The sequence below is a fragment of the Podarcis bocagei genome (genome assembly GCF_964188305.1).
Source record: "Podarcis bocagei genome assembly, chromosome: 4".
In the NCBI taxonomy this organism is placed as follows: Eukaryota; Metazoa; Chordata; class Lepidosauria; order Squamata; family Lacertidae; genus Podarcis; species Podarcis bocagei.
Window position 1 is genome coordinate 29,800,077 of NC_138128.1, and position 26,719 is coordinate 29,826,795.

The following is a 26,719-nucleotide window of genomic DNA, read 5'->3' on the forward strand; positions in this document are numbered from 1 at the left end:
CTTTGATGCAAAACCTATTCTGAATGATATTGTGATGAGTCAGATTCTTAACCTAGCAGTTCATTTGACTAAAACAAGAGTCTCAAAATGCAAACTGCCTCTTAAGATATCTGGTTACCACTTGAGGCTTCTGTGTTTAGCTGTGATTGCCACTGTGTTCTCTAGGAAATGAAAGGCACAGCGTTTTTAATTAATGAATACCCATTGTTCATTAACTATAACTGCTTTCTAAATTGCGTATATGCAATGGATGTGTGCGTTTTTTTTTTGTTTTTTTTTACGGTGACAAAATCCCAAAATGCTCATTATATGGCAATTGGTCTTCAAATGAGCTATTGACTGATTTGCTTGTTGACCAAGGAGAAAAAGTAGATACCAGACAAAATAATTTAAAAAACCTATTCGTAAACAGAAAACTTAAACCCCAGGATTGGTTGCACATCGTGGTTGTCTGTGTGAAAGCAACAAGTCAGGCATGTTGCCGTGCAGTGCGTGAAATTGATCTCACGGTACCAGGAATATAACATTCCTTCCCACTTTCAGCAACCTGCCCAGTACTGAAAATGTCCTCATTTGTGTATGCAAAATGTAAACGAAGCTGCTTTCATCTTGCTGAATTTTGTTGGTCTTCATTTTCTCTTTCAGTCATATAGCCTCTATGCTGTCAAGTCAAGACCTTAAGATAGTAGTTGGAGCCCTTCAAATGGCAGAGATCTTAATGCAAAAGTTACCCGATATTTTCAGTGTTTACTTCAGAAGAGAAGGTAATGGCAGAAGTTAGATTCATGTGTAGCTCTTCATGTGCCTTGTATTGTTAAAAATGTGCCTAGGAGCCAACAATATAAAATATTGGAGTGGGAGCCCCCCCCACCCAAAGTTAATGAGTGTTGCTTTTCAAATGGTGTGCGTGTGCAAGGTCTTGTGATAGATTATGCAAAGCGGGGCTTACCCCCCCCCCCCAATTTCATTCAAGTTGGCACCCCTGGTCATGTGTTTTGAACAAGCAAACCGCATTGAAATATATAATAATAATAATAATTTATTATTTGTACCCCGCCCATCTGGCTGGGTTTCCCCAGCCACTCTGGGCGGCTTCCATAGAAACCAAAAAACCACTAAAATATCATACATTAAAAACTTCCATGAACAGGGCTGCCTTAAGATGTCTTCTGAATGTCAGGTAGTTGTTTATCGTTTTGACATCTGATGGGAGGGCGTTCCACAGGGCGGGCGCCACTACCGAAAAGGCCCTCTGCCTGGTTCCCTGTAGCTTTGCTTCTCGCAATGAGGGAACCGCCAGAAGGCCCTTGGCGCTGGACCTCAGCGTCCGGGCAGAACGATGGGGGTGGAGACGCTCCTTCAGGTATACTGGGCCGAGGCCGTTTAGGGCTTTAAAGGTCAACACCAGCACTTTGAATTGTGCTCGGAAACGTACTGGGAGCCAATGTAGGTCTTTCAAGACCGGTGTTATGTGGTCTCGGCGGCTGCCCCCAGTCACCAGTCTAGCTGCCGTATTCTGGATTAGCTGTAGTTTCCGAGTCACCTTCAAAGGTAGCCCCACGTAGAGCGCATTGCAGTAGTCCAAGCGGGAGATAACTAGAGCATGCACCACTCTGGCGAGACAGTCCACGGGCAGGTAGGGTCACAGCAGTTGGTAGACAGCTGCCCTGGATACAGAATTAACCTGCGCCTCCATGGACAGCTGTGAGTCCAAAATGACTCCCAGGCTACGCACCTGGTCCTTCAGGGGCACAGTTACCCCATTCAGGACCAGGGAGTCCTCCACACCAGCCCGCCCCCTGTCCCCCAAGAACAGTACTTCTGTCTTGTCAGGATTCTACCTCAATCCATTAGCCGCCATCCATCCTCCAACCGCCTCCAGGCACTCACACAGGACCTTCACCGCCTTCACTGGTTCTGATTTGAAAGAGAGGTAGAGCTGGGTATCATCTGCATATTGATGGACACCCAGTCCAAACCCCCTGATGATCTCTCCCAGCGGCTTCATATAGATGTTAAAAAGCATGGGGGAGAGGACGGAACCCTGAGGCACCCCACAAGTGAGGGCCCAAGGGTCTGAACACTCATCCCCCACCACCACTTTCTGAACACGGCCCAGGAGGAAGGAGCGAAACCACTGTATAACAGTGCCCCCAGCTCCCAACCCCTCTAGACGGTCCAGTGTCTCTTTGTCACTGAAGGTTATCTTTCTTTTTTTAAAAGGTGTAATGCACCAGGTGAAAAATCTTGCAGAATCTGAGGCTTTGCTGACAAGTCCCCCCAAAGCATGCACTAATGGCTCAGGAACGCTGGGTGCTACTACAACAATAAGCACTGGAACAGCCACTGCTGCTAGCAATGCAGCCGCAGACTTAGGCTCTCCAAGCTTACAGCACAGCAGGGAAGACTCTCTGGACCTGAGTCCACAGGGGTGAGTGTGTTTGACTTGGTCTGTGAACAAAACGCTACTAATGGCATTGCTGAGAAATAGGTTGAGGTCCCACATTAGAATGCTTTATTTGACAGACATATTAAAATAATCTGAGCTGTCTGCTAAATTGGAAGAAAAATGCTAACATACCAGTTTATTAGTTGAGATTATTATAATTTAAAATCCAGGTTGGTTCAAATATATTACAGTTTGGTTCAAATGTAATGTATCAGGCCTGGTGTATGTATGACATGTGCATTTTTTAACATTTGACAGCCGATTAAGTGATGTTCTGAAGAGAAAAAGATTGCCAAAACGTGGGCCCCGGCGGCCAAAGTATTCACCTCCCAGAGATGATGACAAAGTAGACAATCAAGGTAAGCTTTTGTTGTGACTACTTAAGAAGCAGTGCTGTACAGTCCTCAGAAAAGAAAGTTTTCTAGTTCTGAATATGCCCTAAATGCCTAGATGTTTGCAGACCTGTAAAATAAATATTTCCAAATCAAAGCAATGACGTTACATTTTGAGCAACTGAATTAACTGATATATTTTTGACCAGAAACTTCTTGTTTTGGCACAAATGTTTTGGCACAAATGTTTTGGCACAAATGGAAGTAAATTTTTGTTGTTTCTGGAAATTAAAGTTTTCATTAAATGCAGAAGAAACTATCTGCTCCATACAAAGCTTAAAGTGAAGGCTGCTGCTGATTCCCACCCCCTAGCAACCCCCCCACCCCTTTATAGGTAGGTGATGATACCTCCTGGCTGTCACTGAAGTTCAGTTTACTTGATTTTACTTGCTTCCTTTAGCTGTGTCTTTGTGTGTAATGTTCTTTTTCTGCTACTGCTGTGACAATTCTTTCTGTAAAAAGAAAGGTGGAGCATATTAAGCTTTTTTAAAATGAGAGGAATCCATTGTACACAGTGCTGGTGACCTTTTAGCAGTGTGTGGACACATGATAAAATGGATGCACATAGCAGCTTTAGAATTGATGTATGTTTGTGTACACATTTGATCTGTAAACATTTAAATCACTTTGAAGAGGCACCTGATAATATTTTATTCCACAATTGGGAGCTGTAATTGCTTATCTCATAGCTTTGCTTAGGAGGAAAACATGACATGCATTAAAGGGGAGCAGAACTCTCAATGTTGGTGACTTTTAATGCCAGTTGGTAAAGCTTAAGACTTTTTAAAGCTTAAACTTGAAACTTTCTCTCCCATTCTCTTTTTCCAAAAGCTAAAAGCCCTACAGCTACTCAATCTCCTAAATCTTCCTTCTTGGCAAGTTTGAATCCTAAAACCTGGGGAAGATTAAGCACACAGTCCAATAGCAACAACATTGAACCAGCACGTACAGCAGGTGTGAGTGGTCTGGCAAGAGCTGCCTCAAAGGACACAATATCCAACAACAGGTATAATCATACTTCACTACACAAAACTCCATTCAGTGAAGCCTATAGTGGCCCAGTTCACATGCCATGGTAAACCAGAGTTAATGGTTTACTATGAACATTGATCTTGGTCACATTCTCCTGCAGAACAGACCATGATTCCTGGCTTAGCATTGTGTCCAAACCAATGTTTGTTTTTAATCAAACTGCAATCTTGTAACCAAGGTTTGTTCTTGGCAACAGATCAAACACCCACAGTAAGCCCAGGCACCATGACCTGTTTCTCCAGCTTGCTGGTGGGGAGGACCAAGGTGATCCAGATCAGCATGTTCACAGTAAACTGTTAACTATAGTTTACTATGACATGCAAAAAAAGTTTACTATAGATTACCTGTGTTGTCTGTGGCAGCTTAGTCTTGGTTTTAATAGAAAATTTTGGTAGGAGAGGATGATGAAGAACTTCAAGCTGGGACAGAATGTGCCAAAATGAAGTTTACAGAATGGGGAGTAAAAGTATATGTATGGAAGGCAGAGGATAAATTCTTAAAATCATAGGACAAGCAGAGTAGAGGGAGATGAGTTTGCAGGGACAATGAAGTTATACTCATGAGCGATCTGGATAAAGTGTCTATATTTAACAAACCTGGACTAAAGTGCAATGGGAGTTCTTTTTGGTGGGAAGAAAATTCTTGACCTTGCAGCTTTTCCTACCTCCGAGACTTCTTTGCACCATGAAAATGTACTCAAATTGTGCAGGGCAGTTGTGCTTAGTATGCCATTGTTAAGTTTTCAATATATTAAACTGTACATTTCTTGTAGAGAGAAAATTAAGGGTTGGATTAAAGAGCAAGCCCACAAATTTGTGGAGCGTTATTTTAGCTCTGAGAACATGGATGGAAGCAACCCTGCACTAAATGTGTTACAGAGACTTTGCACTGCAACTGAACAACTCAACCTTCAGGTTAGAATATCTTTTTAATCTATATTGGAATGAGAGGACAAACTTTTCACAGGAAGAACGAATAGTTTAATACTACTTAGAATGTACACATGGATAAGCCCCAAGCCTTTTCTGCCTTTATTTATTAAAATAGCGAGGTCATCAGTGCTTATTGCATCCAGCTTCTAAGCTTCAGAAGTTGTCTGTTTAAAAGCCATTGGTGTCACTAACTTTTCTATTTTGCAGTTCTTCTGTGTTGGAGGGTATATTGGTATGTTGTCACTTCCAATTTATGTATGTCCAGTGCCTTATGATACAATAAGAACCACTACATTTTTGTTACAAAAACAATTTCATAACTGAAGTAAGCCAGTAATCTTCAAATAGTGCTCCCTGAGCATTGTAACTATATGAATATTGGGACACAATCCTTAGAGTGGGTGATGGATGCAGTTTTACACACAGAGGATTCAATAGATGTTTATGTAACTTGGTGGGGAGGGGAGAGGGTATAATAGATTTGGACATCTAATATGGTGGATTGCAACTCCCATTATCCTGTATAGCCACGCTGTCTGGGGCTGATGGGAGTTGGGCAACATCTGAAGGACATCACTTTAGCTACCCCGTGGTAAATTCCTGGTGGTGATCTAGCATGCTGCCATGTGCTTGTGTAGAAGGTCAGTGAACAGGGGACTCTTAAAAGTGTGCCCAGCTCTGCTTTTAGGATGGATGATGTCCTAAATCTTAAAGATTGCTGGAATTTTAAAAGGCGAGGAACTTGCAGCCAGCAAGTTGTACAGTACGGTCAAGCAGTGTGCTAGTGCATGCAGCTTGCGCTCTCTTCAGGCATAGCAGGTACAACAAATGAAGAAGGAATAGTTCAGTGTGATGCCCAAATGCGGAATTCTAGTTGGTTGGTTTGACTTCCAAGCAAGCCATGATTTGTTGTCCAACAAATTTAGGAGTAACAGACCAGAATCCTGCGTTTAGACATTATGCTAAGCTATCACAACCTGATTTTTGTTCTGCCTGCTTATGTGAAGAGAAGCGGAGTGGGCTTCACGCAGTAGCTCACTGCTTGATCATATCATAGTTCAAGTTATTTGGGATTCCTGGCTTACCGTTATGTGCAGAGTCAGCATTTCACTGTTTTAAAAGGCCCTCCTTACATAATTTTCTCACACAGCTACATAGTCAGTGTTCCTGCATGGTGGTATTGGCATACAACTAGTATTTTCAAACATCAGCTAGTTTTAAAAGTTCTTTGGCGCTCATTTAGTGATGATCATATCCTGTTTGGTAAGCAGATATCAAGCCACAGTTTCGTGATTTAGATGAGATGCTGAAACTGGCACACGAAGGGGCGGGGGAACACGTGGGCACATTTATTCTTAGCTCAGTAAACATTGAACCAACTTGTAGAAAATATTTCTGAATAGACTTTCCATTCAAGCCTCTCCAGGAGTCCTTTTTGAGGGGAAAACATCCTAGATGACATTACTTAGGCACCCAGTTTCAGTGTAATGTTGAATAGCTGAATAGTTACGTTCTCATAAGGCCGCTGCATATATGCTGCCTTTTAGTGGTGTATTGTCATGAACTTTTCTGCACATGCTCACTTAAGTTGTGTAAAGTAAGTAAGGCAGTGCAGAGTATGTGTAAAAAATTTGGGATATGTATTCTTCTGGATTTGAGTTTTTATTTTTAAATATGCTGGTTCTTGTTCCATTTGTGGAATAGTTCCTGGACTACTAAGCCTCATTCTCATACAGAGACTGTTTATTTCAGGTGGATGGTGGAGTTGAGTGCCTTGTAGAAATCCGTAGTATAGTCTCTGAGTCTGATGTATCTTCATTTGAGATCCAGCATAGTGGGTTTATGAAACAGCTGCTGCTTTACTTGACGTCTAAGAGTGAAAAAGATGCTGTAAGCAGGGATGTGAGATTGAAAAGGTTCCTTCATGTGTTTTTCTCTTCTCCAGTAAGTACTTACAGCTCCAGTATTAAAGGGGTCGCTTCATTCTTGTGTTCATTTTTTACTCTTTCAAGAATCTAGGGGAGGTGGTATTAAAAGACATAACTGACTGGTAGCCATATATGGCTTTCCTCTTTCCCCAGAGAGAACTTGATAGGCAAATGACTAAAACATGCTTTGAAGATAACATTTTATCTCTCACACAAAAATTGTGTTTTTATGTACTCTTTTTTTCTTAGTTGGGTTAAACCGTAGTTTTGGATAAACAGGCGCATTTTGTTTTGTGGAAGTCAAATGCTTGCCTATGTTCCTGGTGAAATATAATCATTGGGTTTGGGTTGCCCCATAGCATGTGGAATATAAGCTCGCATTTGCCTGTAGCCTGCCTGCTTTGTCAGTATTTGGTCATAGAGTTACTCAGTGACCACTTGGCAAAAACTATTTTAAAAATTAAATAATTAAGCAAAACTTTAATTTCAGCTTCCTGGAGAAGAACCCCTTGGAAGATTAGAGCCATTAGAAAATGCACCTTTGTTGGCTTTGGTCCACAAAATGAACAACTGTCTTAGTCAGATGGAGCAATTTCCAGTTAAAGTCCATGACTTTCCAAGCGGAAATGGAACAGGGAGCAGGTAAGGATTAATTCTCAGGTAAAGGTGTCGCATTTCCAGAATGTTCCTGGAATCATGAATTCTGCATGGCTAAGTGGCCCATTGTGTTGTGTTTGCTGTCCATTTTACCATTTATGGTCATAGCAGTTCAAAAACCTGTAGAAAAAACAGTGCTTTGCCTCTTATGATAGTGCTAAATTCAAAATAATGAGTAGGTATTTTCAAACTCCTAAAAACCATATTTACAGCTTCAACATCATTAGCATAAGCATCTTTAATGAACTTCCATAAAGGTTGTTCTTACTTAACATTTTAATATAAAATTCCAGCTTCCAAATGTTGTTTGGAACTAGAAGGGGAGAATATGACTTACATCTTTGTTGAATAGTGGTAGTGGGGACATGGCATACAACTAGTAAGACCAAAACTATATTAATCAATTTTAGCAGAATACTAGGGCTAAATTCATTGCTCTCTACACACCATTCAAAAGCTATAATTGAAACAGTTTTCCTATTGGATACTTGGTGAATAGGCAGTTCAGATTTAGAAGTAGTTAGAGACTCAATATTTTTCTGGTTTCAAGATGAGCACTTTCCTTGGTTGGTTTTCCAAATGAGTCCATTTGCTTAGCTGATTTATGAAATTCCATATTGGATTTAAGGAAAACACATTGAAATACCTCTTTCAGATATTTGACCAAAACTCTAGAATCACATAATAGTTGAAGCCGTATTCCAAATCCATGTGTAAGTCAAGCAAGTCTGTGTCTTTTTGTTCCTTATAAATTTTGCTGTCCGTGTCTTAAACGAATTAAGTATTTTTAGTCTAAGCAATACAGCCAACACTTTGTGTGTGTGCATGTATGGTTGTAATATTTGCTATTGTATGTATTTCTGTTTTTATCAGTAAGTTTTTAGCAAGTAAGAAATGTACAGCAATAACTACAAGAACTGCTAATTTTTAAATAAGTTTGTGGATCTGTTTCATTAAAATGTTAGATCCTATGGGTGATATCCATTTTTAGTATAATACCCACTGAAATTAGTGGAGAAGTAAATTGCTTTCCGTAGGTCTGTTCTGAGTATGACTTAGCTGGATATCACCCTGTTTTTTCTGTTTTTCATTGGATTTGTTGAACTGGGAGATATTTAATGACTGTTTCCACACTATAGTGACAGAAAATTTTGTGAATATAATAACTGCAGAGCTAGAACTGTTCTATAACCTGAACAAGCAAACAAAAACGAATCTAAATCTCTTACAAATTGATATACATGAACATCTAAAGCAGCAAGTTACACTGAAATAGCAGTCCAATATCTGATTACTGTTTTCTTATCAACACCTGAAGTGCAATCCTCTGCATGTTTACTCAGAAGTAAGTCTCACTGTATTCAGTTGGGCTTATCCCAGGTAAGTGTGCATAGGATTGTCACCTTGCTCAGCTTAAACTGGCCTGAGGCACATCTTCTGTAATAGTTTTGATTAGGTTTCAGTCTATGACAATAGGTGATGGCAAATTAAAATGCATGCAGTTTTAATAATTTAATTTTAAAGTCAAAGGCAGAAACTATTTTTATTGCTGTAATGTATTAAATGTCCACAGGTGAAAATAGAATAACTGTAGCAACGTTTTTCATAAATTATCTTGAGTTTTTCTCTTAACAGAGGATCGCAAGCTTTAAAATTTTTCAACACCCATCAGTTAAAATGCCAGTTGCAAAGACATCCAGACTGTGCTAATGTGAAACAGTGGAAAGGTGGACCTGTGAAGATAGATCCCCTGGCGTTGGTACAAGCCATTGAAAGATACCTTGTAGTTAGAGGTACCTCTTTTCCTTATGATACACTGTAAAAGTATGGTAGTTGCCTTGTGTGTCAGTTCTTGCTGTGTGTGTCATAAAGGGTCTCATTGTACAGCTTGCAAATTTATGAAGTTGTAAATTGACAGTAAAATCTGAACCTTTTTATTGCCTGATTATAGTTCAATAATCATTGTATAGATTTTCAGGTTGATTGAGACTGCCTGTCAATCTCCAATTAAAATGCCCCCCCCCCCCCGTGTATTCAAGAAAGCAATCTGCCCAGCCCAAATGGTCTCTCTGGTTCACTTTATCACTTGTTGCACCAGAATTGCTGTGTTTGCTTGTATGTAAATAGCAAATAGGTATCACCAAAAACCTGGGAAAACTTCAAGATCCCACATGTTAAAAGTTTCATACCACTAGCTAAAAACTATTGTTGCTAGTGGGAGATGTTTACGATATAGTATTTTGGAGAGCTAATACTAAAATGCTTCACTCTCCGTCACCATGGACTGCTCAAACATGTTTCCACAGATGCTAGACATCTATGTTATTTCCCCTGGGGCAAGAATAGGGAGAAACAGATGGCACATAGGTGTGGATTGTTCAAAAGTGGACTTTTACCCTAGTTTATAGAGCTACATAACTATCATAATTATTGTCAATTTTGAAGCAGGGTATCTTTGTTGTTTGAGATGCTAGGTCAAAAGGACAGTAGATTGCTTCTCGTATCTCCAGACTAAGCCAAAGGTCACTAGCAGACCAAGCAGCAATGGAACTTTCTGTATATTTTTTCTCAAAGTTCTTTGAAAGTCTTTTCAAAAAACGAATTCTATTTGAATAAAAGAGGGAGGGTCTTCACTTCTCTAATCTAGCCCAGTCTAATCTAGTTCACATCTCAAGTTTACTCCATAGCAACCAGCAAGATGTCTTTTGGGAATCCCACAAACAGGAATGAGAGCAATAGTTCTCTTCCTCAATTGATCACCTGCAACTGGTGTCCATAGGAATTTTGCCTCTGATGCTAGAGGTAGTGTGCTGCCATCATGACTAAACTATTGCCAGTCTATCCATGTATTCTTCTAATCCCTTTATAAAACTATCAGAGTTGGTGACCATTGTGTCTCGTGGTAGCAAATTCCATAGTTTATGTCCTCAGTGCAGAGGTCTGGTTACTCTGCAGTTCTGCATATAGGATGCTACTAAAGCTGCATACAGTGGTATCTCAGGTTACATACGCTTCAGGTTACAGACTCTGCTAACCCAGAAATATTACCTTGGGTTAAGTACTTTGCTTCAGGATGAGAACAGAAATCGTGCTCCGGCGGCGCAGCAGGAGGCCCCATTAGCTAAAGTGGTGCTTCAGGTTAAGAACAGTTTCAGGTTAAGTACAGACATCCGGAACGAATTAAGTACTTAACCTGAGGTACCACTGTATTGGCAAGCTGTACTGTTGTGATCCATTTTTAATGTTTCTTAGATAGTGACTTATTTGCGTCTGGGAATAGAATAGTATGAGAGGTGTTTCTTGCAGCCTCTGTAAAACACTTTACAAGTTGCACTGCTGTTGTCTGTTTTTAGGTTATGGCAGAGTGAGAGAAGATGATGAAGACAGTGATGATGATGGATCAGATGAGGAAATAGATGAATCTCTGGTAAGGCTTTGTTCAGTTTTGATCTCTTTTGCTCACAGCTGGAAGGTTGATTTTTAACTTCTATCCTTTCCTTCACATAGGCTGCTCAGTTCTTAAATTCAGGGAATGTGAGGCACAGGCTTCAGTTCTACATTGGAGATCATCTCCTGCCATATAACATGACAGTGTATCAAGCAGTTAGACAGTTCAGTTTGCAAGCTGAAGAGGAAAGGGAATCAACAGATGATGAAAGCAACCCTTTAGGAAGAGCTGGCATATGGACAAAGACTCATACCATTTGGTAAGTCAATCAGAAGAAGGGGAACAGTCACTGTTGTCACTGAGTTACAGATGCATATTTGTGTTTGTAGCCCTCATGTGTTAAACTTATTGAATAATTGTGTAAAATACCATTTTCACTCTTCATTAAATTTATATGAAGTAAGAATCTGTTAGGACAGTAAGATTATGGACAGCACAAATTAATCTGGATTGCTTTACTGTAAAGTAAAGTAAAGCATCCTGTTCAAGCAGCAGATTCGAAAGAGGTTCCATTATTGCTATCACTATTTTTCTTTTTCTTTTTACATGTGCTGTTATCTGGTTGCAGAGTGCTTGTATTCAAGTAAATATAGGATCTCCCTGTTTTTCTCCATAGGTTAAGGGGAGGAGGGGAGGTAAAATCCCAAGGCCCAAAGTATTGAGTGAACCAGACATACTTAGCAATGGTTTGCATATAATGCTAACCCATGGTTTAGCACTACGAAGATGAGCCTGAACCGCAACACTAAGCTCTTCTTCCCCTTCCCCTTCCTCTATGGTGAGGAGGCGGCCTTCTTCTGAGTTTACTTCAAGTTTAAAAGAATATTTTGGGTACAAACCAGAATTCCTAGTTTCAAACAAAGACTAGCTGCTAAGAAGGCCAACATAAACCAGATTATAACCCATTTTTAATTAACCACTATTTTAAACCAGGATTCCTGGTTTGTATGTAATGCTAAACCAGGATTATTTTGAATTGGAAAGTACCGTATTTTTCGCCCTATAGGACGCACTTTTTCCCCTCCAAAAATGAAGGGGAAATGTGTGTACGTCCTATGGGGTGAATGCAGGCTTTCGCTGAAGCCTGGAGAGTGAGAGGGGTCGGTGCGCACCGACCCCTCTCGCTCTCCAGGCTTCGCGCAGCTCTCCGCAAGCAGTGGGAGCCGATGCTGGGCTCCCGCCGCTTGCGGAGAGTTTCCTGCATGCTGAAGCCTGCGCGCGCTGAGCTCAGTGCGTCCAGGCTTCGCGGACCTCTCCGCAAGCAGCGGAGCCCAGCGCTGGGCTCCCGCCGCTTGCGGAGAGTTGCCTGCATGCTGAAGCCTGCGCGCGCTGAGCTCAGCGCGTCCAGGCTTCGCGCACCTCTCCGCAAGCAGCGGGAGCCCGGCGCTGGGCTCCCACGGCTTGCAGAGAGCTGCCTGTTTGGGGGCTGGGGTCGGGGGAAGCTCGGGCTTCCCCCGCCCCAGCCCCACACCTGGGGGGAAAATATTTTTTTCCCCTTTATTCCCCCCCCCAAAAAAAACCTAGGTGCGCCTTATGGGACGGTGCGTCCTATAGGGCGAAAATACGGTAATATTTGCAGAAGTTGCCATCCTTGTGTAGGAGGAGGAGTGGGGAGTGTGTGAGCTCTCAGAGCGCATGCTTTGCTCATGCGCTCTGAGGCTTGTCCACATAGCACTCAGTGATTTACTGGTAAGTGTGTAGCAGCCCAATATTTAGGAGATCTGCGATTGATCTTCAGGTTGTTGTTTTTTATTAATTGTACCTGTTATGGCCTGGTAGCTGCCCTGCCTATTCCCCGCTTTGCCAGCTTGCTGATGAAAATTGTTCTCTCCCGCTGCTGGTCACCCATGGCAGCAGTGGAGAATATAGGAACTTATACTCCACTTCCATAGGGCTTGGAGCAGTTTTGAAGGGGATATGGTTAACCCTTCTGCTGCTGCTCCACATAAATTGACAGACCTCCATAGCTGCACTTCCATGTGGGGAAATATTGGGAGAGCAATTATGAATCTCTTGTGTAATGAGTAGATTGGTTCTCAGTCTGGCACTAAAAGATAGACTTTTAATAATTCTAATTTTATAGGTATATAGTATTGGATTGGCATGCTCTTTTCGCACAGGAAATTACTGTTCCTGTAGATTTCATTATCGGGTCAGGTAGTCAGTAACATAATGCTTCTTTTTAGGTACAAGCCAGTGCGAGAAGATGATGATAGTAATAAAGACTGTGTTGGTGGTAAAAGAGGAAGGGCGCAAACTGCTCCTACGAAAACATCCCCTAGAAATGCAAAGAAGCATGATGAATTGTGGCATGGTAAGCATTTGGATCACCTGCAAGCATAGAGGGAAGGTTGTATAATGTTTTATTTGAAGCACAGTTTAATTAAGATCCTGTTGCTGACTGTTACATAAAGAAAGTAAAAATATATGAAAACCTTTCTATCCCTTTTTCAGATGGGGTATGTCCTTTGGTCTCAAATCCTTTGGAAGTTTATCTTATATCTTCGCCACCTGAAAATATAACTTTTGAAGATCCTTCATTAGATGTTGTTATTCTTCTGAGAGTTTTACATGCTATCAGTCGTTATTGGTATTACCTGTATGATGTGAGTACACTTGTTGCTGTTGTGTTTGAATTTTTTCTGATCTTTGATTAGATTTGTCTGCTTAGGAACTTCTAACTGTATTGTATCTTTGTAAACAACTTAGAGACTCTTGTAGTAAGCAGTATGTGAATTGTTTATATAAATAAAATAAAGAAATAAAAGTTACTGCTCTTCATAGGTGAGGCAAGCTGGCCAAGCATTCTGGCTTCTCCAACAGAATGCATTTCTCCAGGTTCAGCTTCAGCAGAAAAGGGCTCACAAGTCTAAAACTACCACACAGCCAGCAATAGTCCTGTTAATGCCACCTGCCTCCACAATAGTACAAAGCAAGCTATGCCTCTCTTGTAACCCTAGTGTGCAAGCACACTTCAAGCCACAGTTTCAGTGCCTGGCTTTAGCAGAAACCATTGTTGGGGTTGACCATGGTATGTGGCAACACCAGATTACATGTGCATCATGGTTAATGCTGAATAGCGGGGAAATGTAATCCAAAGTTGAGGAGGAAGTGAAGGAGCGTGTGTTCATTTGGCTAGTTTCTGACTTGCAAGATGTGTTTTGCAGGGAGCCCATGTTAGGCTAAAGGCACAGTCACTGCGTTCCTGTGTTTTGTAAACTTGAACGGTCTTGGTAGTGAATGAGTTTTTCTAAATAGAAGCAACTTTCTTTTTGACATTGCAGAATGCAAGCTGTAAAGAGATTATTCCAACATCAGAATTTATCAACAGTAAACTCACAGCAAAGGCAAACAGACAGCTTCAAGATCCTTTGGTGATAATGACAGGAAACATACCAACATGGCTGACAGAGCTTGGGAAATCATGGTATGGAATTTGACTATAAACCATTATTGTACTGTGGAGATTTTGAGCAGACTCTCCCCAACACTAGAATTTTTATAAAGGAATGAAGGAGTGAGGGAGATGATGCAGAACTTTGAAATTTCATATTGAGCAGGTCAGGAGGAATTCTGAAGTTTATAGGCCTGCAACAAAGCCATTTAAACAGGATAGGTGACTTTTAAGAAGAGGCATCAAGTTTTAAACATGAATATTTTTTTTTTCATGATATCTAAATTTCTCAAGTGGAGTCAGGTTGCCATATGTTGTTTCCCTGTGCAATGGTTTATTCAAGCTTGAGGAAGGCTTAGTTGAAACCAAATTTAAGGCCTTTTTCTTTGTTCCAAAAATAATATTCACAAACTTCAAGGACTAAGTAAAGAATGTTAACAAGGTCCAGGTACTGTCCACATGGCAGGTCTTTTTTTTTCTCTTAAGAGGCTTCCTCTGCATCCAGCATGGAAACATAATTTGTTCAAGCCAGTCTTTTTTGTAGGCTTTTTTGCAAGGTTTTTTTTTTTTAAAAAATAATAATAATGCATTGTTTTAATTGGTATTGTAAGCTGCCTTGAATTTATATATAGAGATAAATATTTTTAAATAAATAAAATGTTTTAAATAAAACATTTTCAATTGTCTTATATAGCCTTGCTTAACTTCCAAATAATAAAGTTGCAGTGTAAAACTCATCTCTCTTTTTACAGTCCTTTTTTCTTTCCGTTTGACACACGGCAAATGCTATTTTATGTAACTGCCTTTGACCGAGATCGAGCCATGCAGAGACTGCTGGACACCAATCCAGAAATCAACCAGTCCGATTCTCAGGATAGCAGAGTGGCACCACGACTAGACAGGAAGAAGGTAACTTTATTATTGGGGGTGGGGGCGTGGCAGAAAAGAAATGACCTCATTGAACCCCTCAGAGGTTTAGAATAAGCTTCTTTTCTATAACTGAATTGCATTAGTTATAGGAAGAAGTTGGGGAAGTCTGCAGTTCTTCCAAATGATCACATTAAGGCCTTTTCAAAGCTACTGTGAGGCAGTAAATATGATTGTTGTCATGGTTTATAAATAATGCTCGCTTACTAATTTTCATGTATTCTAGAACACCTAAATCCTCTGATCTGTAACCTGAAATGAATTCTTGCTTCAATAATGATTATTTTTTTTCTTCAAATACAATTGCAAATGCAAGGTGTAGGGAGATCCAGTATCAAATACAGCAGAATAGTTATGGAGGGTGCATTTGGCTTGGGCAAGTGGGCACTAGGACAATAACAAGCGGTCCTGTTGCTTGAAGGCAGGAAAACTTCAGTTTTCCAAAGGAATCTTTTGACTCACCCTTCCCTTGGAGTGATAGTTCATTTTGCTGCCTTGAAGAGAGCTTATGTCTTGCTTGGGCTCTTGTTGGTTTGTTTTACTTTTAGGAAGTTTGGTGGTTTGTGAGTGGGATGAATGTGTAATTGGTCAGGTGAGGACAATGACGATGGGAGTGGGATTTTTTTACTGATTCCCCATTCCCTGTGTAGCGCCCCCTCCCCAAATACGCTCTAGGACCCTTTGGAACAATGTAGGAAGCAGTGGTGGTCAGAGGACTGCATTTGGGTTGTCTCTTAGTGCAGACCCAGGTCATTAGGCCTGAGCTTCTGCAGCCGCCACTCACCACAAACCACCATGGGCAGAATTGGCAGCTTTAAATGTGCATTGTATATTGGGCTTCCTTCCATAATGTTTCCCTTTGAAATGTTTAAGATAACCTTTTTTGTTAAATGTGCATCCTGTACTTGATCTCCTTTTATAATGTTTTATTTTGAAATCTTTAAGATAACATTTTAGTTTCCTGTTGATTATGTTGGTTTGAATTTATACTTTATATTTGATATTCTGGATTGATTTCTTTGATGTTTTAATGTAGGTTGTAAACTACTTTGAGACCCCCCCTTAAAAATATAAAGTAGTATAGAAATGAAATTAATATATAACAACAAATAAATACAAAGAAACAAACAAATGAGAGAAGAAAACCCTACACACCTCTCTCCACTGGATCAAAAAGTCTTCCATCAACGGAAGAACACAATTTAATGCAAACCAACCTTAAAAATCAAGGCTTCCTGTAATTAATGCAATGAGAAAGGGATTTTTACTAGTTTTAGGAAAATACTTCAGTATCCAATGCAAGTACTACGCTACATAAAATGCCCTCTAAATATATAATTTAGAGGGCATTTTGACTCAGGCTGTTATCTGTTATCTTTGCTTTCAATACTACAATTGGCTTGTGAAGACTAAAAATAATACCTGCGTTTCGTTGACACACAGCGCACTGTGAACAGAGAGGAACTGTTGAAACAAGCTGAATCGGTGATGCAGGATCTGGGCAGTTCAAGAGCAATGTTGGAAATCCAGTATGAGAATGAAGTAAGTAATGACTATAGCTGCCTGTCCCCGCATGCACGGGTAATTGTTTATTTCCCAGTTACAAGGAAGTTCAGCAGTAGTCTAGAGTGATCCTGTTGGCACATCAGTCTAAGTCATGGTTTGCCTAGCTTGCCGTGGCTTTTCTGAACATCTGAAGTCAGCTAACAGATCATATTTTGCTTTCTGTTAGTATGGCAAGCTCACAGCAGCATAGCCACCTTGACAACTATGGGCCTGTCTCAGTACACTGTGGGCCTGACACATGCTGCAGATCATTTCCTCAACCTGGTTTTTGCTGCAGTTCAGCCTGAAGATGGTGCCATAGAATTGTAGGGTTGAAAGAGACCCTGAAGGTCATCTGGTCCAAACCCTTGCAGTGCAGGTTTGGTAATCAGGGGTCTTAGAGTCACATTTTTGTCCGGGTTGTTGAACCATAGCTTGTTTTAATTATGGTTTGGTGTAACATGTGAGCTCAACATTTTATTAGGCCACCTCAGATGTTTGTCAAGCTACATAGCAGCTAAAAAGCAAACCAAGCTTTGGAGGAACAAGTTGTGGCTTATTTGTTTGGTTTAGAGTTATATGGCTTCTGTGGAAAGGCTCGCCAAACCCTTAAAGGGTTCTGTTCAGAGTGTTACAAGCATGAGGTTTTCTGTCTACAAATAGGACTGATGCCCTCTGATAAGATAGAATATGGTGCCAAAATGTTTCTGAAAGGATTGCTTGCAGTTTGCCCTTCATTCTTTTGAAGCAAATCAAAATCCCAGTACTGTCTTGGTACTCTCATACTATAGTTGTAGCATGCAACTCTGAAACCAAAATCAAGTGTCCAGTTGTGATTCAATGATGCTTTTTCCAGTACAGTGATTACACAACTATTTTCTACCCCTGCTCCATCTTTCAAAGCATCATTCAGAGTCCCCTGCAGCAATATCAATATGCAAATGTTTTAAGTTCTGAATTAAACAATTTGTCTAACACCCCCCCCCCCCCGAGTTTAACATAATTAAGCCGCTTCTGTTGCACATTTCTGCCAACAATTCCTCCTCTACCTTCATTCCTGCAATTAGCATTTCTTGTTGCAGAAAACATGTTTGGACTTTTTACATACATCTCTAAATTACTATTCTTTTCTCAAAAGGTTGGCACTGGCCTTGGACCCACACTGGAGTTTTATGCACTTGTATCTCAGGAACTACAGAGAGCAGACTTGGGCTTGTGGAGGGGTGAAGAAGTTACTCTTGCTAATCCTAAAGGTAACTATAATGATCATCTTGATATTTTCAGAGGGTGGAATTTTCAAAGCTTATACTGCATTGTTGCAGGAGATAAAATTGTATCCTTTATGTGTAGCTTTAAAGTATTGAAAGGAGCTCCATAAACCGTCCTTTAACAGAAACATAAATATTATCTGTGGATTATACTTGCTTTGACATACTACTAACCTTTTGCTCTATTTTGGAGCAAGATAATGCAGTTGCTGTTGTAACCCTATGTTGTAAGCTGACTGTATATCTAAATGTAGTTCATCTCCTTGAGTTAGTGTTTTAAAACTAGACCATTAGTTTGAGCCAACTTACAACTTTGACTTGTGTATAATTCTACTGTTTGTGTTTCATTAAACAGGAAGCCAAGAAGGGACCAAATATGTTCATAATCTTCAAGGTCTGTTTGCACTTCCCTTTGGCAGAACAGCTAAACCTGCTCATATTGCTAAAGTTAAAATGAAGTTCCGTTTTCTGGGAAAACTGATGGCAAAAGCAATCATGGATTTTAGATTGGTAAGAGTGGAACTGCTTTTAAATTTAAAGTAGCCTCTGCTATACAATATAGCCTTCAAGCTGAAATTGCAATTCTAAAAGCCTGGCTTCAAGGTTCTAGTTGTGAAAAACATACTGTTGGAAGTAGCAGCTTCTGAATTTAGATGGCTAATACATATTAATGATCCCCAAATGATTAGCTACATACAGCAATGGCTCTCTTGTGCATTAAAGTAGTCTTCAGCTTAAGTATGTTAAGTAGTGCAATAATAGAGTAATTGGAAACTTAATACTTAAACATCATCCATGGCATTTATACAAATGGCATATACTAGATTAATAGCAGACAAAGTGCAATTTAGCCTTTTTCAGTTGTTACTTGTTGGCGTGCGGGTATGTAAAGGTTTACACGTCCCTTTAAGTTTTGTTTTCAGATAAAGGGAAACTGTTTTTTCCTTCTAGGTGGACCTTCCCCTTGGCCTTCCTTTTTACAAATGGATGCTGCGACAGGAGACGTCGCTAACATCTCATGACTTGTTTAACATTGATCCTGTAGTAGCCAGATCAGTATACCATCTTGAAGAAATTGTGCGGCAAAAGAAAAGACTTGAACAGGATAAATCGCAGGTAGGTATAATTATAGAACAGAAGATGCCAAATGTATCCATCTGTCTTTCTTACTTGGTAGCTAGACCTGTGGCAAATAGTAGTCCATTTGATGGATGCCTTGGCCATGGCTTAAGTGGTAGACGGATTATAGACTGGCAAGAAGTGATTTCCGTACTGTATTTTCATAGTTTAGTTCTCATAGTTTACTTCTATAGTTTTCATAGTTTACTTCTATATTCAAAATTGTAACCTGGTTAATCTAAACTACAGTTAACTTATGAAACTGGTTTGATTCAACTATCATTTGAAGTTGACTTGTTTCAGCTAACCATTGTTAAGATTAACCACAGCGTGTTCAGGGTTTGGATGACATTTCCAAGCTTCTCCTTGTGGCTGCAGCAGAGAGCATGTAAACCTGAGGCTCTCTTCAGCTTGTTTTCATAAGATCAAATTCAAATTGTGGTTTAGCATTTAACATTTTATCCAATACAACCAGTGTTTTACATAAACATGCCTGCATAAATCTTGGATTCATGCCTCACCCCCTCTCTTTTGTGTGAATATTTAAAAGCAATGAAGTGCTTTCAAGTAATGAAAAGAGTGCTTTCAGATATCCAGCCCTAGTTAGCTCTGACATCTGACCATAGGAACTGGTTGAGAACAAGCAGAGTTCCACTTGAAAAACATGGTTTTAACAAACCACAGTTCCCAAGCTTTAATGTCTTTGCACAAGGGTACAGCATGTTTTATTGTTGTACTTGGCCATACTTCTATTTTGTGAATGCTGCTGGTCAGTTTCCTGGTAATTTTGTGACCTATATGCATAGCTAAGGCTAAGTTGAATGTTAATGGCATCTTATTTTCTTGGATTTTTACTTTACATTGTGCTGAAGCACTTGGGCCTGCTCATACCCCGTAAACAACTTTTAATAAAAGTGCAAATAACTCAGTGTTGTGCTTATCTAATCCTTCCAACAGAACACACCTTTTTTCTTACTTGATGAAATTCTCCCCCCTATCCTTCCCCCATGCACTGTTCTAGGGGTTCTTCTGACACCCCTTCCCTAGCAGATTTCAGGGAGATGCGGGGGAATGCAGTGGGGAGGAAGGGTCTGTTGTGCCAGCAGGAGCCCTTCTGCTGGCTTACACAATCGTGGAGTTCAATGAATGTTAGCCACTTTATGAATATTACACTATAGAAGGCTAGACCTAAAATTTCTAAGTTGTCACTTACATTTTATCTTTAGACCAAAGAAAGTCTACAGTATGCGTTGGAAACACTGACCATGAATGGCTGCTCAGTAGAAGATCTAGGGTTGGACTTCACCCTCCCAGGCTTTCCAAACATAGAGCTGAAAAAAGGAGGGAAAGATATACCTGTCACCATCCACAATTTAGAAGAGTATCTCAGAGTAAGTAACAAGAATGTTGGAAGGGTCTGCTGGGTCCAGAAGCCCCCCCCCCCCTTTACTAGAGTATTAACTGCAAACAACAATGACTGGTCTATATGCATTACCCTAAAGTATTGATTCACATTGTGTTGAAGTTAGTAACCAAAGTCCCATAGCTCTGAACAGGTCAGGGCTCCCCAAGAGATGTGACTATTTGAACAGTGTAAATGCAGACCAAATAATTAGCAGTTTTCCCCTAACCAGTAACTGTGTATATATGTGTGTTAGTACAGTGAGTTAATACATTTTTCGAGAGAGTCATCTATAGTTGAAGTGTCTACCTAACTCTCTAGTACTGGCTTAATTTTAATTTTACACCCAGTAAGACGATTGTACCAACTTAGCCACAATTAGAATTGTTGTTGTTGTTCTTCATGAGACCAGCTTTGCTCTCTTGGTGACTAGCCAGTCCTGAAAACATTGCTGGCCTTTTACTTTACTATTTTCAGTAACTGGAAAATAAAGGGTGTTGTTGACTTGAAGGACAGTTCTCAACCTTGCTTTCTTTTTCTACAGTTTAGGTACTTTAGTTTCTTCTCCCCAGATCATCATCTTTCTTAATAATAATGCATTATTTAAAATTGCTGTAATTTTACAGTTATGTGTTTCTCTGTGTGTGTTTTTGCAGCTGGTTATCTTCTGGGCACTAAATGAAGGCGTTTCCAGACAATTTGATTCCTTCAGAGATGGATTTGAATCGGTCTTCCCCCTCAGTCACCTTCAGTACTTCTATCCTGAGGAGGTTAGTACCCTTATGCCAGGTGCAATAACTTGGTTCATCTGACCTGCTTGCTCAGCTTTTGATGGTGTGCATGTTGGCTCCCTCGGCCAATAAAGCGAGATGAGCACCGCAACCCCAGAGTCGGTCACAACTGGACCTAATGGTCAGGGGTCCCTTTACCTTTACAGTGGTGCCTCGCAAGACGAAATCAATCCGTTCCGCGAGTCTCTTCGTCTAGCGGTTTTTTCGTCTTGCGAAGCAACCCTATTAGCGGCTTAGCACTATTAGCGGTTTAGCGGCTATTAAAGGCTTAGCGGCTATTAAAGGCTTAGCGGATTAGCGGCTAAAAGGCTATTAAAGGCTTAGCGGCTTAGAAAAAGGGGGGGGGGGAGCAGAAAAAAATCAGAACACTCGCAAGACATTTTCGTCTTGCAAAGCAAGCCCATAGGGAAAATCGTCTTGCGAAGCAGCTCAAAAACGGAAAACCCTTTCGTCTAGCGGGTTTTCCGTCTTGCGAGGCATTCGTCTTGCGGGGCACCACTGTACCTTATGCGAGGAGCTGGAGTTCTGTAGGAGGGTCCAGGAGTCTCTTAATACAATTTTTTCAGCACCCTCATAAATACAGACGTATCTTTGAATGCGAATGGAATCTGTTCTGGATGTCTGTTCAGCTTCCAAAACGTTCAGAAACCAAAGCACTGCTTCTGATTCGCTGCAGGAAGCTCCTGCAGCCAATCAGAAGCCACTGAAGTCCCGTTGGATATTCAGCTTCCAAAAATAGTTTGCAAACCGGAACAGTCACTTCTGGGTTTGTGGCGTTCAGGAGCCACAATGTTCAAAAACTAAGCTGTTCGAAAACCAAGGTACGACTGTATACTGTTTCCAGACATACTGTGGTAGTCATGAAATTCAAATCATTTCTAACTTTTCTAGAATGTTGTTCTTAAATATTCAAATGTACATAGTAAAGAAGTACATAAAAGGACTGTAACTCTCACAAAATACTTAATTCTATATATCATAGTTCGGTCCTGAATATTTTATCTTAAAAATTCAGTAATTATCCAAAGAGATTTGGCTTACTATGTTTGAAACAAAGTTGATTTTAAGTTTTGGAAGAAATGAAAGGAGTTGAGAGGAAGGACGCCTTCAAAAATTTGGATTCTGAGTTAGAGAATCAGAGTTAGCATGAAGGTTCATCTCTGAAGTTTGGTTAGGTGGTAATACTTTTAGCCTGTGTGCAGGGAATTGTATTAATCATGTGATAATTCAACAACAAATTGATGATCTCTCTTCTCTCTCTCCCTCCCCCCCCCCCCCCCGGTTCCACTCTGGCATTCTATGTTGTTATAGCTGGATCAGCTTCTGTGTGGTAGCAAAACAGATACTTGGGATGCAAAGACATTGATGGAATGTTGCAGGCCAGATCATGGTTATACACATGACAGGTAATCACAAAGTAATATAATTTGTTGCTAGTTGGCAGTGATCTAATGTGTGGAATGTCTCAAACAGCTTTTTGTGCTGTAGCTTTATTAAGATAGCCACTTGTTGATTCCTCAGTGGATCTTCTGTTTAACAATCTCTATCTCCCCCCCTTTTTTTTTAATTCTAGTCGTGCTGTGAAGTTCCTGTTTGAAATTCTCAGTAGTTTTGATAGTGAGCAGCAAAGATTATTTCTCCAGTTTGTGACTGGTAGCCCTAGACTGCCAGTAGGAGGTGAGTGTTTTTATAATATTGGCTAAAAGCAAGTGCAAATGCAATAGCTATATTCATAAGTTGAAAACCGTATTTACTATGTTGAACCTGTGACCTTCAAACTCCCACCATTCTGTCTGTAGGCTGTGCTGGCCAGAGCCGATGGTAGTTGGAGTCCAAAAACATTTAGAGGGGTAACTGGTTTCCCTTCCCTGATTTCAAAATAAAGTCATTGACAGTCAATTGGCGCATGTACACAAAGCCTACTGAGTTCAATAAGACTTAGCTGCCCATTACGTATGCATTGGGCTGCAGTCTTACTTAGCCCAGTGCATAAGAACCTATAATAAAAGCTGAGCATCCCTGTGTTTTGCTAATAGACATAAAGGTGAGTGTTAACATTATGTTCTACTTGTCTAGGATGAGTTGCTATTGTCTCTAGGCAAAGACTCATTTTGTCACACCGGTAGAACTTCGTATGGAATGACTGTACTAGTATGATATATGACTAATTGTGGCATTTGCTTCGTTAAGAGCCTAAAATTCTTGGCTACTGGGAGAGGAGCAGAAATGATGCATAAGCAAACTTGGTTGGAGCCCCACCATGGTTGCTGCCTGTCCCTTTGTTGTTAAAACATCTGCTTCCTCTTTAATGTTAGAGGCCATCTGTGTGCAGCTTCCAAAATTGCTCTGTGAATGACAAGCTATGAAGACTGCACTCATGATTCTAGAGTTAGAATTATTTATATTAAACAAGAGTGTACCACATGCACAACTGACATTGCAGTGCTACAGAGACAGGCTACATTGGAGCCCATAAGCCTTTTAATGCTAGAAAAGTGAGTGAGCAGGTGATTTTGCAGGGGTGAGGGATTCCGTTTTCACACGGCTGAGTTAATCCACCTAAGTAATACAGAAAGCAGCACGAAGAATGCAGTCTTTTTCTGAGACCAATAGCTTAATGCTCTTAAACTTTCTTAATATTAAATCTGTCATGAACTTTGTTGTTTTTTTCTTCTTAGGCTTTCGGAGCTTGAATCCTCCACTTACAATTGTACGCAAGACATTTGAGTCTACAGAAAATCCAGATGACTTCTTACCCTCAGTAATGACTTGTGTAAACTATCTCAAGTTGCCAGACTATTCAAGTATTGAGATAATGCGTGAAAAACTCTTGATAGCTGCAAGAGAAGGGCAGCAGTCATTCCATCTTTCCTGATCACAATGAAAAATGCAATGTCTGCCTGTTACAGCAAAAAGAGAATCATGATTCTTTTCTAAATGTATCATCTGAGTCGAGGAAACGTAACGCCTCCTTGTAGAAAACGGCTTGCAGATTATAAACAAAGACACTAGGTTGATACTCATTAAAGGCCCCATGGACTTAAAAGTGATCAGGCCCTAAAGTTGTTGTGACAAGGTTTCTTTAGCAAGTTCTTGTTTTAAATTATCATTTATCGATGAGTGAAGTTTAACTTGCTTTGCTGTGTGAAATTTAAAAAGGGATGTTTTTTCAGGCTGGAACAATAAATGTTGCTGTGCAGTTTAATACTGGGCTGTGTGTATCCATCTAGCCAAGTCTGCAGTTTTTTCCTCCCAAAGACAACTTTGTACATAAGTACAGAAATTGAAAAACATGTATTGGCACATCTAGTTAAGTAGACTAGTTCTGTGTACCATCACTTGCCCCTGATTTCCCTCCCTCATGTATTGTCTGATGTGCAATCCACATGGCTCTCTGTGTACTCCACTCGCAACAATTGTTACATTTTGGACATGGGCATTTACTGGTCCATGTTTTCTCAAATTAAGAAATAATTTAATTTTATTAAATATATTGTCAATAATTCCGCCTTTGTAAGTAGGTAGAATCTTTCTTATAGCTTAGTTTAATGTAGTAGTAGGATATATTGGCTACAATCTTTACCAGAAAATACTCTAGAACCATTCACACAGTGATTTAGGCAACAGCCTCTTACTGGTGGGCTAGGATGAAATTGATTTTTCTTGTGTAGTTGAAAAACTCAGCAACCGATTGGTCTGGCCAATATTTATGGTGTGGCCAGAGCATTTTGAATTGATGTAAAGTTTTTTATAAAGTCGAATTAGTATTTTCCTTCCCTGTTCAATCCTTTCCCCTTGATTTAAGTTTTTTCCCCCTGTACGTCCTCTTCCGTCCCCTAAGCCCTCCCCTAGCACCTTGCCCCCCAGCACTGGTGTGGATCAAAACAGTTCAGCATTTCTTTTGACACAGATAAAACACATGTAAGCAATGCTCTGTCCGATTGTTTTCTGTGCTGATTTCTCAAATCTGCAATAATTTACTTCATCAGGTTAATGTTTTTACCTGAATATAAATAAAGTTTGCTTCACCTTTTTGTTCATAGTTCTGTACTGTATGCATAAGTTCAATTGTGTAAATTATTCCAATGCAAGTAAATCATCTTAATTCTCCTTGGCTAGCTAGCCACCTTGTCATGGATGATTTACCATTAAAACAAGAGTTTGCAAGATCTGGTATTCTTTTATTTTTATATGAGTTCAAAAACAAGACTATTCCAAAACATTCCCGAGATGTACATCCTGTATAGTTCATCTCTTAAATGAAAATCTGACAGCGATTACTTTATTCAACTTTGAGAAATCAAAATAAAACACTTGAGTGCTGTTAATTTGGTTGGATGATCAGGGTAGAATATCTATGAAACATCAGCAAGTTTCCTTTTCAGACGAAGAACCTGTAACCACACAATGTACTTCAGTACATGTAACTGACATTCTCTTTTAAGTTAATGTTCACTGAATTAAATGGGACTGGCCATACTGTGCACCACTGAACTGTGATGGGAAGCTGAATGTGAAATCCTTGTGCAAAGACTCTGAGCAGTCTGTCAGATTAGAACTGAATGGAAGTGCGTCACAGTGGACATAACAATTGGTCATGCAGAACATGGCTAGCATTTCGTAGAAACCGAAAGGCAGTGTTAAAAAGTATGGACTGGTATTTAAAAACTGTTCTGATAACGCTATCAAAACTTGGCACAAAAGACTCGTGTTTATAGCGTGTTGATAGCAACTTGTTCTTTTTTTTAAGGTTCTATATTTTAAAAAGACTGACTTATGTAAAAATATTTTGTATTAAAATATCATCTGTATTGATATTTTTTTACCCATGTTGTCTCCCTACAGAACCTGGCTTTCATTGACTTGTAGTTCTTAAATTTAAATAGTTTATACTAGCAATCCAGTGCCTGAAAGTCCATGTGGCTTGGGGGGCTGCCATTTGAGAAAAGCATGTCTGTACACTTAGATATGGGGCTGGTGGCAGCTAAAGATTGTATTAAATGCAACAAACACATGTATCTAACAGAATGGCTTGTGATGAAGCCTAACTCTGGCATTCTGGATGTTTGTAGAAAATGCTTGCAAACTCTGGTTTCCCAGAGCATAATGTGGGGCACTGATTGGTGTCCTGAATGACATATCTCTGCAGTTAATAAAAGGATTGACAATAACCGCTTTGAAGAGATCAGTAATGCTACAGATACAGTCTTTTATGGGTTGCTATATTACCAGTTTTCTGTAGGTTATCACTGTTACCAGGAATAAAATACTCATCTCAAACTAGACTAATTGATGAACTGTAGTGCTTGAAAGCAACTACTGAAGTTCAGTGACGATGGATTCCTTGACTCCTACTTCAGCGTTCTCTTGTGCAAAGCTGTGTGTAATCTACAGAAATAACTGAAATTCCGCCTAAGCAAAATGAATTTAGCAAT

At 40.1% G+C, this 26,719-nt stretch overlaps 1 protein-coding gene and 1 long non-coding RNA gene across 5 annotated transcripts in view; one reads left to right on the plus strand and one right to left on the minus strand.

The window, feature by feature from the left end:
• Positions 1–25,453, plus strand: part of TRIP12 (thyroid hormone receptor interactor 12) — a 71,368-nt gene extending 45,915 nt beyond the window's left edge. For 2 of the 4 annotated variants that reach the window (XM_081189876.1, XM_081189878.1), the window contains exons 20-42: positions 646–764; positions 2,224–2,431; positions 2,708–2,808; positions 3,673–3,847; positions 4,646–4,787; positions 6,558–6,749; positions 7,224–7,375; positions 9,011–9,183; positions 10,744–10,817; positions 10,898–11,097; positions 13,025–13,152; positions 13,293–13,444; positions 14,123–14,265; positions 14,985–15,141; positions 16,603–16,701; positions 17,843–17,957; positions 18,328–18,482; positions 18,924–19,088; positions 20,318–20,482; positions 21,150–21,263; positions 22,596–22,690; positions 22,858–22,961; positions 23,963–25,453. In XM_081189876.1, coding sequence (XP_081046002.1) covers positions 646–764; positions 2,224–2,431; positions 2,708–2,808; positions 3,673–3,847; positions 4,646–4,787; positions 6,558–6,749; positions 7,224–7,375; positions 9,011–9,183; positions 10,744–10,817; positions 10,898–11,097; positions 13,025–13,152; positions 13,293–13,444; positions 14,123–14,265; positions 14,985–15,141; positions 16,603–16,701; positions 17,843–17,957; positions 18,328–18,482; positions 18,924–19,088; positions 20,318–20,482; positions 21,150–21,263; positions 22,596–22,690; positions 22,858–22,961; positions 23,963–24,159 — 3,325 coding nt within the window. In that variant the 3' untranslated portion in view covers positions 24,160–25,453. The remainder of the gene's footprint in view (positions 1–645; positions 765–2,223; positions 2,432–2,707; positions 2,809–3,672; positions 3,848–4,645; positions 4,788–6,557; positions 6,750–7,223; positions 7,376–9,010; positions 9,184–10,743; positions 10,818–10,897; positions 11,098–13,024; positions 13,153–13,292; positions 13,445–14,122; positions 14,266–14,984; positions 15,142–16,602; positions 16,702–17,842; positions 17,958–18,327; positions 18,483–18,923; positions 19,089–20,317; positions 20,483–21,149; positions 21,264–22,595; positions 22,691–22,857; positions 22,962–23,962) is intronic. The other 2 variants (XM_081189877.1, XM_081189879.1) reach the window with 1 other exon arrangement.
• Positions 10,150–10,732, minus strand: LOC308585255. Its single transcript, XR_014007201.1, has 2 exons — positions 10,593–10,732; positions 10,150–10,370 (listed from the first exon to the last, which is right to left on the minus strand). It is a non-coding gene; the product is annotated as an uncharacterized lncRNA (long non-coding RNA).
• Positions 25,454–26,719: the final 1,266 nt, after the last annotated feature.